Source organism: Electrona antarctica (genome assembly GCF_951216825.1).
Source record: "Electrona antarctica genome assembly, chromosome: 1".
In the NCBI taxonomy this organism is placed as follows: Eukaryota; Metazoa; Chordata; class Actinopteri; order Myctophiformes; family Myctophidae; genus Electrona; species Electrona antarctica.
The window spans coordinates 20,435,050-20,450,572 of NC_136806.1; the positions used below are offsets into that span (position 1 = coordinate 20,435,050).

At 41.2% G+C, this 15,523-nt stretch overlaps 1 protein-coding gene across 1 annotated transcript; it reads right to left on the minus strand.

Annotated features, from left to right (window-relative positions):
* Positions 1–7,065: 7,065 nt before the first annotated feature.
* grxcr1a (glutaredoxin and cysteine rich domain containing 1 a) lies at positions 7,066–13,953 on the minus strand (the record flags this gene model as incomplete). The annotated part of the gene is made up of 4 exons (XM_079502412.1): positions 7,066–7,473; positions 8,439–8,504; positions 9,013–9,252; positions 13,549–13,953. 4 exons carry the CDS (start codon positions 13,951–13,953, stop codon positions 7,294–7,296), a joined length of 891 nt encoding a protein of 296 aa, XP_079358538.1. The 3' UTR covers positions 7,066–7,293.
* Between the last annotated feature and the right edge of the window lie 1,570 nt (positions 13,954–15,523).

Here is a 15,523-nt window from a genome sequence, read left to right on the forward strand (position 1 = left end):
CAAGCCAGTGATAACGAGCCACAAAACCCGCGTCATGAGAGATGCTGGTAACCACTTGACTTCCGGTCCACTAATTTAAAAAATAAGAGCTTTTTGACTAATCGCGCACACATGCGATTTTTTTCGATCATGACAAAGTAGTGTTGCTCTAAAAACTACATAATGTGGGTTAATGGATATACTCGGTAGCCTGGCTAATGCCCCTGGCCTAATCCACGTCTAGTCTGCACACACACGCATATCACCTCTACATAAAACATTCAGAATCACATACAAATACAGTATTGTGACAGTAACCATTCTGTTAATTACATTTTGCTGTTATGAGGGGTTCATGGTTTTCATAAAAGGTCTTGAAGATTTCATCATGGGACTTTTTGGTCTCAGTTCATACACAGAATCACCATGTTAATTTAACCTTGAGTGTAAAAAAGGTCCCTTATACAGTAGGCCCATTTCATAGTTTCCCACATGAATGGGATTGGATTTAGTTGGAGTCGTGACTTGTTCATACCCAAAAAAGGACCAGTAGGCCTATCTGTTAGTAAATCTAACCCTGTTGAATTTTCTTGGTAGTGTTTTCCTCTAGTGCAAAGGAAATTACCACAAAGCTGCGTACAGAGCACTTACGCAGATTTATATAGACAAAACATTAATTTAAGAGACGATATGATTTAGTTGTGAATAGATTTGATGGCCATCCACACCTAATACTATAGCTATAAATGTGAAAGTTCTAGCTCAAGTGGAAGGCAGAGTACACCAACGCTATAACGGCAACAATGATGGTATGAAGTTGTGATGATTATTATAGAGCTTGGTGTGCTGTGGATGGCCCTTTACAGTTAGAGCAAAGATATGCAATATTCTCATTCAAGAGCTCTTCAGAGGGTCTTTTCATTTGATGCGTTTGACTGAATTGAGTGAGCTGACCAATCTTAATATAGTAGTAGAGTATGAAATATATACTCTTTTTCCACATGCGCGGAACACAATATAGGATGACGGGTAACTCAGTCACATTATATTCTCAAACCAAGTCAGCATCAGAGAGGCACTTGAAAATTTCCCAAGAAGCATGGATAACACATTTACTGTTCATAAATGATGCATTTGTCCTGTCGATCTCTAAAGCACAGGAGATATACATGAATAAGTGCAGTGCAGTTGTAAGCCTGTGAGATCCCTCTCTCCTAATACTGTTGTGGTGTTCTCCAAAGTTGATGAGAATCGTATCCATCTACATCGGCAGCTTGTCAGTAGATGACCGATTGTATTGTTCCAAAGATGAAGTACTCTATGGACACATCCACACAGAACAAGCACATGCCCCCTTTTGTAAATAATAGTGATCGAGGGCTAGCCTTTTTTTGGAGTGGACCACCTTGTGAAATGCTACATGCTGAACAATTTCATTATGTCTTATGGTGGCAAGTAAATAAACATGGTACCAAACAGAGTGACCATCTGTACAAACTAACCATAGACTTGAATGGTCTACCTGTATTGAGTTCATACTCCTCATCCTCAGTGGTTTGTGGAAATGGCAACATTGTGACAAAGGGCCATTGTGTTATGTATAGAGACTGATTAGCAGTGATGAAGATGGTGATCATGATGGACACACCGCCATGTTTCTGTTGACACTATACTCTCTCCCAATTTGTTGTTCCTTAGCCGACATGGTGACATCATTGGCATGTTCCTCAACACTGCCGATCTTTCTCCATGCATTCAATAATAGGCCACTGTTCTGGTAGTACACACTAGTTTATGCAAATGAGTTATCACAGTTGTGTTTCTGTGTTTCTGCTCAAATCTGCATCTCATACTGCTTTTACTTTTATTCTGCACTTGATGTCTGTGATGGAGTTACAGGTGGGCCTATGGAGGTTGAAGTAAGGGTCATACCTGCAAGCTTAGCCCAAGAATGAATGGCTAAGTGAACTGTGGTGTTTCAGCAGGTGTGGATTTATATACATTATATATTTTTTAAAGCTGTTAATTGATGTTATATTTCCCTTTGGTTAGGACGTTGAAACTACTGCTGAAGGACTTAAATAAATTGAAATTAATTTATTAAATTATATTTTCTGTCTTGTGTGACTGAGTACATGCAGGGCTGTGAAAATGTCTATAAAGAGAAGTAAGCGTTAACTTGTGTCATCATTTTGTTTGTTTTTCAGGTCAGCTATAGTTGGGGGACAACTGATTGTTACTAGGACTGCAGAAGCAAAGAGAAATAAGTTATTAGTACTGTATTACCTTAATGTAGTGGTAATGTACTTTTAATAATTAGGTTTAGTAATCTTAATGTTAAGGAACCTACAGTAGGTGTTTTTTGGTTAAGATGCAGACCTTACATTATAAACATGGCAAAGGATATGTTTTGTTTATTATAGCATAACAGCATGGCTACGTCCTACTGTATTAGATAGACCTTTATTGATTCCATGAGGGAAATTCAGTTGTAATCAGACCAGTCTGAAGCGAGTTGTGCAATAGCATCCCTATTGGTACTACATCGGGACATAGGTTAGGTCGGGACATTGCTGTTCCTTGGAGTGGTTAAACCACTCAAAAAGATACAGATAAGAGCATACATGAAGTAGGCTAGTACTAAGATGCAACATACCATAAATACATTTAAGCTCCTGGTCAGGCCTGACCGTCTGCACTTTGACTGACCAGGATTTTCATGAGTAATGTATTTGCCACCCTCTAGCGTTCGCATTTAACCTCATCCTGTCTTTATTCATGTTCATTCATCTGTTTACGTGATTCATCTGATTTAAGACGCGTGGCGCTGCCGCTGAGTGCATCTCAATCAACACCCACGCATCTACATGTGCCATTTGGCAAACATTAATAACAAGTGTTTTCTTGCTTGCAACTATATAGGGCTATATGCAATGCATCCATTAATTGGCCACTTTAGGTGTCTATTTTGGACATGTCTTATTCCTAAAAATGAATATGAAATTGAAAACCATTGGTAGCCTACAAAATGGTGGTTTATTCTATATAGGCCTATGCGTAAGCATTATGATCTGAATAACCTAAATTTGAAAGGCCTTTTAATTTGTGATGCTCCGGTCAGCCGGTGGTTCAGCTATTTAGCTGGTGCAGTTGTAGGGTTGATTGAGAACTGAGAAGGCGAGCTGTAGTAGCCTACGCTGACGTCAATAATTTTCTAAGCGCTGTCAAGCCAGTGATAACGAGCCACAAAACCCGCGTCATGAGAGATGCTGGTAACCACTTGACTTCCGGTCCACTAATTTAAAAAATAAGAGCTTTTTGACTAATCGCGCACACATGCGATTTTTTTCGATCATGACAAAGTAGTGTTGCTCTAAAAACTACATAATGTGGGTTAATGGATATACTCGGTAGCCTGGCTAATGCCCCTGGCCTAATCCACGAAATACACGTCACGCCAGTATATATGGCCATGACCATCTCCATATATGACACTGACCTCATCTAACCCTGGATAACCATACATGGAGAAGACTGGATCATCACCTAGATCTGGAGCCGGCCAGCAACTCTTGTTGATCTGACCTCATCAAACCCTGTAAACTTGAAAGACACAAGCCAGTAGGCCTACACCGTTTATGTATTGAGTTGTGCTTTCGATACCCATTCTGCATACTGTGAATACAATTTCAATCAATCAATCAATGAAGACCTACACCTACAGGCACACGAGTCTCTATTTTGAAATCCACCGACCGGAAGCCAAATGCTTACATTTTCTGACATCATGCGGGTTTTGTGGTTTATTTAAGCTCGCTTGACGGAGCTTGAAAACATTACGCACGGCATCGCGGCTGGACCATACTAAAAACCCAATCGACTGAAATAATTATTCGACGAGCCCGGAGAATGGAGCGAGAAGGACACTCTTCGCTGCAGGTTTTTAAATCATTAAATGTTGTCTAACATTTGGGTGTTGCGCGCTTGGTTGGTGTCATGTCTCGTCATGCCATTCCCAAGTCAATTGTGCCCATGCCACTGCCCATCTCGTTCCCTTCCATGTTCCCCCTCCTCAGTTAAATCTTAAATGGTCGCGTGTGCAATGCATCAACCATAAATAGAAGTTTACTGATGTAAGTTAATATTAATACCGCACGAATCATGCGTCGAAGCACACCTGGCACATGATGTGATAATCAGACACAGAATCATTAAGCTATTTCCTCTAATAGCCTTCCTTGTGCCTAACTAGGCCTATATAGTGAACTGTTGTAGGCTATTTAATTAGCCTCGACTAGTGATACGTAATTAGCATTTTTGGCAACATTTCATATGTAGTTTAACTTTAATTTCCCCTTCCACCCTTATTCAATTGTACCGTATGGGGGCGCAATTGACTGCTGCTTTTGAGGTCTTTATAGTTTAAAAACATCATATCTACCTAACCTCACCACAAACTGGTTTCAAACCATGCATGTCCGTGAAGATGTGTCAAGTGTCAATGTAGTTATTTGTTCGTTTTTCTGTTCTTGCAGTCACATATCCTGCATGCAATGCAGACACACTAATGGCTTGTTTACTATTGGCATCAATATTGAACCTCAACCATTACATACAATCTGGAAGCTGAGTTATCTTTTACGCGCACGCGCCTGTGCTGTTTTCCCTCCCCAGTCTCCACATAATCGTGTTATTACTGTATCACAGCAGGAAACCGCCAGAAAACCGAGAATGATGGAAGAAGCCAAGGCACTGTGTTTCGAGCGCTGTACAACGAAGGGCAAGGAGGACGCATCTATGATGCTCTACGCTTTTAGCCTCTTTACAGTGCTGCCTTGTCGAATCATGTTCAAGCAGCATTGTACAGGGCTATGATAGCATAGAGAGCTGGACGCCAGCCAAGCAAATGACATCATCCATTGGAAAACAACATAAAACCATACAATGGCGCGTGTCGTGTGGTTACCGCTCGACTATTTAAACATGACATGGACAGGGGACGGGTGCCTTGCTTAATCTGCGGCGCACAGTAATGGCTAGTGACACTATACCTAGCCCACTACTGGACAGGCTAGGAAACAGTTTCCTAGCCTATTAGCCTTATCTGAAATACATTGACTCTGGATTTACATAGATCTACATCTGAAAGGGAACGAACGAGTGGGCCTAGTGGTGGTTAGCGTTGTGCATATGCAAGAGAAAGAGATTACGTTTTCCTCCTGTGTTAAATTATTCACTATAACCCCAACTGTCAACTAGTCACCAATATATTATTGAACTGACTAAACAAAACTGGATTGTGTTGCCTGCTGCTGTGGGCCTCAAGTGCTTAATGCATCAAGTGCTTTTACTTATTATGACTATTGTGTGTGTGTGTGTGTGTGTGTGTGTGTGTGTGTGTGTGTGTGTGTGTGTTTGTGTGTGTGTAAAAATGTTTTTATATGTATAAAGTATGTATAGGCTATAGATGATTAGAACATGCTTAAACATTCGAAAATTATGAAGGTATAATATTTCTGTAATTGCTGCAAATTGCTACAAAACCTGTATATCCAGTCATTCTGGGGCATATGTCTGATATACTGTAGCCCCTTTCGGAACCCTCGGTTACCTTTTCTGAATTTTGGATGGCGGTACCCTATAGGGTCCCTTCTTAGTTATTCAACTCTCCATAGGACGCAGCTTTACCACTGTCTGTTCACAGAGACCCGCGTGGTCGCTTGAGTGTTGATGACATGTTTCAAAGATGCATAGAGCAGCAGTATAGGAGACCGCGGAAACGTGTGCGAAGCGCCGTTAATCCGTTAACCTTTTTTTTTTAAAGTTTTGGCTTCACTGAAATTCTCTCTTCCTCACTTCCCATGTCCCGCCTCCCGGACCGCGACTGGCTAGCTGCACGTCCTAGTTACTGCCTCTGATTGGCCAACCGCGTACATGCTGGATGATTTTAATGCTAAAAAAAAAATACTTAACGGCAATGCCGATTAAAGCCACTTCGTTTTTCAAATATATTTTTTAAACATTTTGGACAAAATAGCCAATTGTCCCTAGTGCCCACCTATCCTGTATCCATATTTTACAATAAATGCACCACGTCTGTGTGTGTGTACGTCTGTAATCCACGCAACTCGAGAGCCGTTCGCCCCACCGACTTAAAATTTGTCACACGCGTTCCACACCACCACAGGGAGTGCAGTGTTCGACCTTGACTCGGTCGGATACATAGTTGTCCATATAACTGTCAGAAAAGGTGGTCAGTGAACCTAATGAGCCTAAGTCCCCACACCTGTGCAATTTCCAGGCTCTGCCTGCGGCAATTGATTGCAATGGCAATCATTACTTAGTCAGTCCACCTTTCACAGTCAGTTTGCACTCTTCAAACATTCTCCACAAATGTTTACCACTGCACAAGGAGTTACACAGACAGACAATGGATATAACAGGTATTGCATACTAGGGTATATGTATTCCCGATTTCCATTGTTCCCAACTTGCATCGTTCCCAAGTAGGGGATAATATATAATATGGAAATGTGACTGTAAACTGAATACTCAACTTTCCCTCTGTGTGCTGACTGCTGACCCTCATGCTGTTTGTTATGGGATTAGTGACGTGAGCCTTGCTAATAAGGGATTGTTTTCACTTTTACAGTAATTACTCAATTAATTAATTAACGTTGGGGAGAGGCTAGATTTACACTTTTACAGTGAGCCTTCAGTACTACCTCCCAATTCAGTGTTGTTTTGGGATTATTAGCATGGCATAACAGGCATTTGCTTAGAGGATAAAGACTAGAGTCCAGTCATAGAATGTTTAGTAGCCTAGTTATTACAGATTAATTATGAGATAATGTTACTCTTACTGTTGTCTACATGTGTCCTCTGAACCAATCAGCATCATGTATCGATCACGTATCACGTATTGAAGACACATATCTGCTTTTACACAGATATTATTTTCAGTGTCACGTAATAGAAATAAAGTGTACATACAATATAAAACCAAATACAAAATCCATTCATTTATTTTATTACAAATTAATATTTTACTGACAAATGGCAATGGGACGTGTGTGTGTGTGTGTGTGTGTGTGTGTGTGTGTGTGTGTGTGTGTGTGTGTGTGTGTGTGTGTGTGTGTGTGTGTGTGTCCGTGCGCATGCGTGCGTTCCACTGACTAATGCAGTCCAATGCTTGACCCTTCCTACAGACCCAGAGGCAAGAACAGTTTGCACAGTAAATTCCTATGTGGTCATTTAACTCTCAGAGTCAAATTGACACTCAGGATTTTGCTTGTGGACAGGCACTTAATATCCTCATTGGCTGCAGTTCAGACAGGGTTGCAGTCCATTCTCATTGCAGGAAGTGCACTTGAGGGCTTTGAAGGAATCTGTGAAGCAGTTGCGATATATAGACATCTTACTGCCATGGCACATGGGGCAGGGGATGAAGGCATAGCCCCCACAAATCTGGCACGTGTGGGGCTGCTGTACCCTCTGGGGGAAAGAAAGAACCAGCAGAGTTTTAATAAAACTTCAAAGGGTGGAAACTCTAAGATTCACAGGAGCAAATCTAAGAAAAACCTACTGTAAGACTTCTAAAATGAAAGGTGCTGTAAGTTATTTTTTTAAATTTACTTGGATAGATCATGTTTTATAATAGAACTCTGCATAATGTCGCTAAACATACGAAGGCATACATAAACCCAGACTGCCAGCCATTTCAACCCTCTTTGGCTTTGCATGACGGGTTATGTGAGTGTGACTATTTATTATTATTATTGTCAAGTTCAACCGCAGAGAGATGTGTTTTCTGATGTGAATACTTTTGAGAGATCTGACCTCCAAATTATAGGAAATGTGTAATGTATAATGTTACCATTAGTTTGAGTTCAGTCTAGGTCACACAATTTCAGTTTCTATGACGTGGTTGTTTAATATAGCCCTAAATCTAAACTCACTCCTTGGTGGAATTTGACTCTCGCCATTTTGACACTGACATTCTTGTCAAGTCAGTAACTGCATAAGTCAGTGCTTTTCTGGTCATTTGATACTGGTGGTGAGTGGAGGCTTTAGGGTTCAAATCAGGCCCAGTGACCAGTAACCATGAAGAGGCCTTCCATTGCTTACAATGCACTACTACAGTGCATTATGATCTGCTTTGGTGCGTTTTAGTGCATGTGTTGGAAGTAGAATCAGTGGCAAGCATTCTATTACTGCCGGTCAAATATTGATGTACAACATGGCAGTTGACTGACTGGTGTTTTATTGCTGCTCTCATTGAAAAAGGAGAAATGACAGCTCCTGTTCTCATTATGTTCATCTCAATGGCTTAAGTTACTCAAGAGTGATCAAACAAGAGTGAATAATATATTGTGATTTTATAAACACTGTATATACGTGATCAAATCCAACATCAAACATGAATATTTAAACATATTCCTGTGTTAACTGAGACTTACCTCAATTCTTGTTAGAAGATCCTGAAGTTCTCCTGATTCATTCATATCCAGTATCTTCTCAGCACCCTGGAAAAAATCACAACCATGTGAACTGAGCGGTGCAACTATACTTGTATTCTGATGATAGTTACTGTACTGTACTTTGTACTGTACCGTACTCTGTGCTGTACTGTAATGTAGTGTACTGTACTTTGTACTGTACTGTACTCTGGACTGTTCTGTACTCTACTGTACTGCATTGTACTGTACTGTAGTGTACTGTACTCCCCGTAATGTAAATGTACTGTACTGTATTACTCATTACTACTCGTACTGTACTTCACTGTATTGTACTCTACTGTACTGCACTGTACTGTGCTCTGTACTGTACTACTCTAGACTGTACTGTACCTGCCACTTGAAGGTATGTCACCCAGCGGTATTGCAGCTGTTTGTACTCCAAACATACATACATACATGGAGACATACATAGAGACACACACGGCCAGTCATTGGAGCGGTGTGCACCGCTCAAAAATGGCGGTGAATGGATGCCAAATTGTGGGATTCAAAATACACAAGTTAAAACACTAACCCCAAGGTAGTGTCCATCGATGAACACCACTGGTAGGGAGGGGGACTCTCCCACACGTTTGCACCGCTCTTCCAGGTCCTTGCCATACTCATTGTCCAGGGCAATGTTCTTCTCAACAAACTTCACGATGTGGTTCTGGAAGATCTTCCGCACCAACTCACATCTCTCAAATGTAGTTCTGACCACTCGGAAGCTTGTAGTGTAGATCACAATCCGTCCACACTCAAGTGATAGTTCCTGCTAGGAGGAAGATATAAAGCTTCATGAATATGTTGTTTCTTGCTCACTATTTTGTCCAGTGTAATTGGGCTGGACCCAGTCAGAATGGAAGAGGGGGGATTGTGATGTGTTTTAGTGTTGCTTATGGTTGTTGTAGTGAGGACAGAGTGTTGTGTAGTTCAGGGATATTTATAATACTTGTGGGGGTTAGGGGTATTTAAGTATTTATGGTGTGTTTATGTATTGTATCTGGGTTATGTATTTATAGTGTTTAGTTATGTATTCATGTATTTAGTGCATGTTTGAGAAACATCCCCATTTCAATAGTGCAGTCCAGGTCACCTGGGTATAAAAGGCTGCGGTGCCAGTTAAGATCAGGGGAGTGTGGAGTGGAGAATTCAGGTCAGTATGAAGAGCAGCATGTGTTCAATATATAGTCTAGTAAGTCTACACCTTCTGGTTGCAACCTACTATTTGACTCTGTACTGTATTTCAGGTGCAAAGACGGTCACCCTCTCACACCACGAGATGCAGATTCCAGTCACTATGGCAATGACGTGATTTTCTGTAGATATAGCCTTGAACGGCCTGTTAGACCGTGTGTCAGGTAAGGTTCTTGATCCGACTGGAGTTTTTTAGAGGACTTGTGTCTTGGTGTGAAAGGCACGCAAGTGTTGCACCGAATGTGGTGACCGATCGATTTCTGTTCCGCCCGCTGTCTGCAGCGTCATTCAAAACGGTTGCGCAAAGACCCGCCCCTGCCTGCCTCTGATTGGCAATTTACAATTTACAATTTACAATTTAGGCATTTAGCAGACGCTCTTAATCCAGAGCGATTTACATTAAGCAATAACAAAAGCATGGCATACATCACATATATAAAAAGTAGTTATCATGAATCATGCGTAAACTAAGAACGTAACAGTGGAGTATCTATGTTAACTATACATACTATACTATATAATACATTACACATGTGTACTATAAAGTGCTATGACTACATAAAGTGCAATTCTAGAGCTGTCTACGTAACAAGTCTTTTTAAAATACTATCTAAGTCTACATAATGTGCTATCTAAGGGGCTAGGCTAGGGCAAGTGCTACGGGCCATGGTGGAGTCTGAAGAGGTGGGTTTTCAGACTACGGCGGAAGATTGGGAGTGAGGCTGCAGTTCTGACTGTGATGGGAAGTGCATTCCATAGTTTTGGAGCCAGAAGGGAGAAGAGTTTGGGACGTGTGGAGCGTTGTCCCGGCGTTTTTAGTGAAGGTACCTCCAGCTTCCCTGCGTTGGCTGATCTGAGTGGCCCCCCTCCTTGCAGTATAGTAGGGCAGTACTATACTAGTAAGAAGTATTGGGGTGCCCACAGGGCGGGGCATTCTCACATTCTAATACATCTAGAAAACCCCTTTCTGGCAGCCAGCTTTATAGTGTGCCTAGTCATTATACTACATTACTAGTTTAGTCTTGCCACGCTACGAATTGGAAATCTTGGAATAGAAGATGGATTTACCCAACAAACTACGCTGCAGCTAAACTACGCTGCATCAAGGGACAAGGGTTTTATTTAACCTGACTCCGCCAGATGGAAGAGACGCTTGCTTTCACAACGTACTTCCATCTGGGATCTCTGTAGCCCAATCGCTGACAAGTGTTAACGAATGCCTGATAGCATTAGATTCAACACTTTTTAGAAACCCCTCACTATCGTGTTGGATGTGTACTAGGTCATGTCTTCGCTTGCTTTCAAGAATAAAAGATGATTTTAAGGCAAAGGAAGGAAATACAATTGCAACAGGCGCTTCTCAATGGCGTCACACCCGCTCTCGCCAAGATCCCGCCTGTAGCTACTGCTGATTGGTCCGTCCTGACCACGGCCGGTTCAACGCCAATCCCTGAGCGATCCCAGATGGAGGCTGTATTTCAGGTGCAAAGACGGTCACCCTCTCACACCTTGTGAATCAATACCGCTCTCATCTGGCGGAGTCAGGTTAGGTTGTATTGGGTATGCCCTAAAATGATGATGCTGGGAATTATTTTGGGTAATTCTGGTTCGGGTTTGGTGGTTCCGGCCTGATACGAACCAGTGACATGCAACAACATGACATAAGTTATTTCCGCTCCCGACCGGATCAGAAACTTGAAAATGGTATGCATTCCAGGCTATAGTGCCTTACTAATCTAGCTGGTTGGAGAGTGTTGGCAATCATTAAGGATTGGAAGCAGCTGGCCAGGGCCTCCAATCACTATAAATGAGCCACCTTTCCCAGTGCTTCTCCCTCTTCCACAGGTCTGAGAGCATATTGGGCGCTTTCGGAAATAGCGCACTGTGCAATGCAAACTAATATAGGCGAGTGCGCTCCGGTGCGGTATTTCCGACTGCGCCAATATAGTTTGATAGATTCAGTAATTCCTCAGTTTGTTGTGGCAGTTTAGCAGACACTCAAATAAAATAGTGTAGTTTAAGTTGTAAAAAACAAACACATTTATGTGCAAGTATTATTGTGTAAATATAGTGAAAGATTATATTAAAATAGCTTTTTTATGAAAAGGTTACACAATAACATGACTTTTAAGGTGCTGCAAGTGATTTATTTATTTTTTGTAAAAACAAAACCAGGGAAATGGTTAAAGCTCTATTCAGATAATTGTTCAGTCTCAAGATAATCCATGTATCAGCTTCAGTTTTAGGTGTTATTTGTGTCATGCAGTTCCAATTTCACTATTCTGTATGAGTTGTCTCTCCTGATTGGATATTATTGGTATCCCAACCTGATTATGTATTTTCTGTTTACTGAAGAGTTGGAGAGTTATTGAACAAACACTATATAGCAATGATTATCAGAATATACAGCCATTTAACTTAAGCCACTTATTTATTTTAACAAAAGAAAATCACTTACTGCACCTTTAACAGTCAGGGTTTTTCAGTGTAGGTGTTACTTAAGAGCAAGCCGGTCATTGTACAGGGAACCTAGAAAGCGAACGCTCGAGAATTCATTAACCTGATTAGGTTCTCCTGTAACACTTACCGAAATGCATCATTAATCTTTAATTGAACCATGACCTTGTCCTCTTCTGTAGTCCTTTATATTGGTATGCATCTGTATGTAGGTTTAACCAGACTTATAATTACATAGATTATTATGTCTACATGCAGCTACAGTACCTATAACCAGATCTACAGTATGTTTTATAGTTATATACAGTAGCTAGTTAACCAGACCACTATCTTTAACTAGAGTTATAATTATATAGGTTACATGTAAAGATCTTTTAACCTTTTATATTTATGTCTACATGTAGCTTTACCTTTAACCAGACTTACTGTATAGGTTATATCTGTACGTCTACATGTACAGCTACATTTTAACCAGACTTATATTCATATAGGTTATATGTTTACATATTACCTCCTGGACCATGACTTACATTTATATACAGTAGGTTAGCCTATATTGTACCTTTAACCAGACTTTAGGCTGAGCAAAAGGGGAAGTCAACAACTTAAATCAACTTTCAGCAAAAAACGAAACAAAAGAAGGAACAAAAAGTAAACTTCTTCCTCGTCTTCACTCTTATTTCTCCCATTTGTTTCTATTTGTACTTTTACGTGATTTGTCAATGAAAGAGTAAAGAGGACCATCAGTTGGCCACAGCTGCTGTCCATCTTTAGAACATAACATTAAACAAATGCCTGAATTATAAATGTATAATTATATAGTTATTTACATAATATGAACCACTAATTCAATAGGAGCTGCTGTCATGAATTAGCTCTCTATACAAGAAAATGGAACCGTGATCGGTGGTGGAAGCAGTACCCCGACTTTAACCCAGTACCCCGTACTTAAGTCAAAGTATAGAAGTATTTGCATAGGACTTCCAGTACCACTGTACCACACTTACAATTATCCATTATGGCCCAATTCACAATCATATTGATTGTGATAAGTCATGCTAAATGTGTTACTATTACTTTAATGGTAATAATGGCTGGTAAAGGCGAGGCTGATGTTGATTACTTTAGGTGCAACAGTATAATACACCTGTTAATGCATGTTCTGTATTTGCAATCTAAATCTGTACATAACTAAAGCTGTCAAATAATTGCAGTGGAGTAAACAGTACAATATTTGCCTAAGGGGCTGTTGCAGCATACAAGAAATACTCAAGTAAAATATAAGTACATCACAATTGTACTTAAGTAGCATGATACTTGAGTCAGTGTACTTAGTTACTTTCCACCATTGACTGTGATAATATTATGACAAGCAACATACCCATCACACCTTTCAATCAATAGCCTATGTACTTACTCCATTGGATTGGGGCAGGTTTTCAAACAACACTTGACCCGCGCTCACTTTGTGCTTGACCCCCCTGACAGTCCCGTTTTTGCTTAGGATGTTGACCCTCTTGGTGGTGAACGTCCGATCCCTGGAGGCCCCGACATACATGAGTAGCTCATCGGGCTCGCTCTCACTGTCGTCCAGCTCGGAACCCAGAAATCCGTACAGATGTGCACTGGCATCACCACTTGTGGACGGGGTACTGGCCCGATCGGCGTCTGAGCTGCTGGTGCAGTCCGAATCCAAGGAGTCAGAGGGACCCTCATCCTTGAACATCTCCTTCAGAACCCGACCGCTGTTGCCCGAAGCCACGCGGAACCTCACCCGCTTCTGTGGCTTCACCTCCTCTTGCGTCAACATCGTCTCCTCCATTGGTAAACCGGCAGCAGATTACATGATCTGTGATACTGCCGCCCAATCCCTTCCCTCTCATTCGAAGCTAAACGTGAGGGTCAGACAAACTACTTTTTCCCCATGGATTACCGGTATGTTTAATCCTCCCAGTTTGAACAGTTCTAAAAATGACTGCGAGCCTGTAAGCCGCTGCAGTCAGAGCCACCCAGCCAGTAAATAATGCATGTCTTCCTACCATGGCAACCGAGAAAGATAACCTCTAGTAAGCTGATAGTTGCTTTTTAATTATTCATCACAATTTATACAGTTTTCCCTTTGACAGAACAATTTGGTAACACTTTATATTAAGGTCGTCTTTATAATGCATTATAATGTACTTATAAGGCATTATAACACTTGTTATAAATGTTTATAATCATGTATAACAACGTATAACCACGTTTATAACATTATAAATGCTGGTCATAATGCATTATTATGCTCAGTGGAACAGCACGTTATAACTTATAACTTAGGTGGTTATAAAGGCACATAGAGAAGTGCTGTAATGTCTGTGTCATAATGCATTATAACCAATGTGTATTCAATGGAATAATGTCTTATAAACATCAATAATATGCTATAGCAGGACTTTGAGACCTGGCAACATACTTTAATGGTTATTAGCAGTTGTATCATTTTAAAATACCCTATAGCATGACTATATACTATACTACTATACTATATAACTATATGCATGTTTGTGTGAAGACAATTTCTGCAGTAGTAAAGGCAGGGATAAATGATAATGAAGTCTTCTCTGTGTGCCTTCACAGGCCACAGTGCCACACATATGAATGAATGACGTAAGCTACATCCATGCACCCTTTTGTCTCCTGCGCTACACACTCCTCCCTCCTCCCTTTGCACTTGGGGGAAGTGTCTGTCGTTGCATGGAGGAGGGAGATAGGGCAGGTGTTCACTGGGCGTCAAAACGCAATACAAGTGGATGATGCGGGGACCATATAATGTGTCACTGCTAATGCAGTACAACAGCGCGTCCACATGCAGAGCCAGTTTTTCGTGTCGCAGGTGACGAAGTGGCTCCCCAGGAAATGTGACACGTCAGCCTATTGTGGTGACAACAGCACTCTGTTTGAATGGCTTAGTCTGGCTTCCAGAGGTAAACACTGGCCCTTCCCTCCTCCACCCCCCCATCCTTTCACCTGTCCCAGTTGCCTTAATGCTGATGGAGTGGGAGGAAGGCTGTGGAGGGGCAGGGGTGGTGGAGGCCAATGTCTCAACAGATTTACCAGCATCTTCCAAAGTCCTGATGACTTAAGCCTGATTTATACTTTCTTGTACGATGGGTTACAAATTAACCGTTACATTTACATTTGACTTTCAAAGCATTTGTCTAAATCTGTATTTGGTGAAGGCTGCAAAGGTCAAGGCACAGGGCTCTTACAATATTCTTGTGAACCTAGAGGGATCCTAAAGGGACACTGTAACGATTTTCAACAGATCTCTCTATATTTTTTGAAGGGCTGATGTTCCATTAGCAGCCGGAAAACCTAGAAGTCGTGTGTCTCTGAATTTGCCAGTTGTG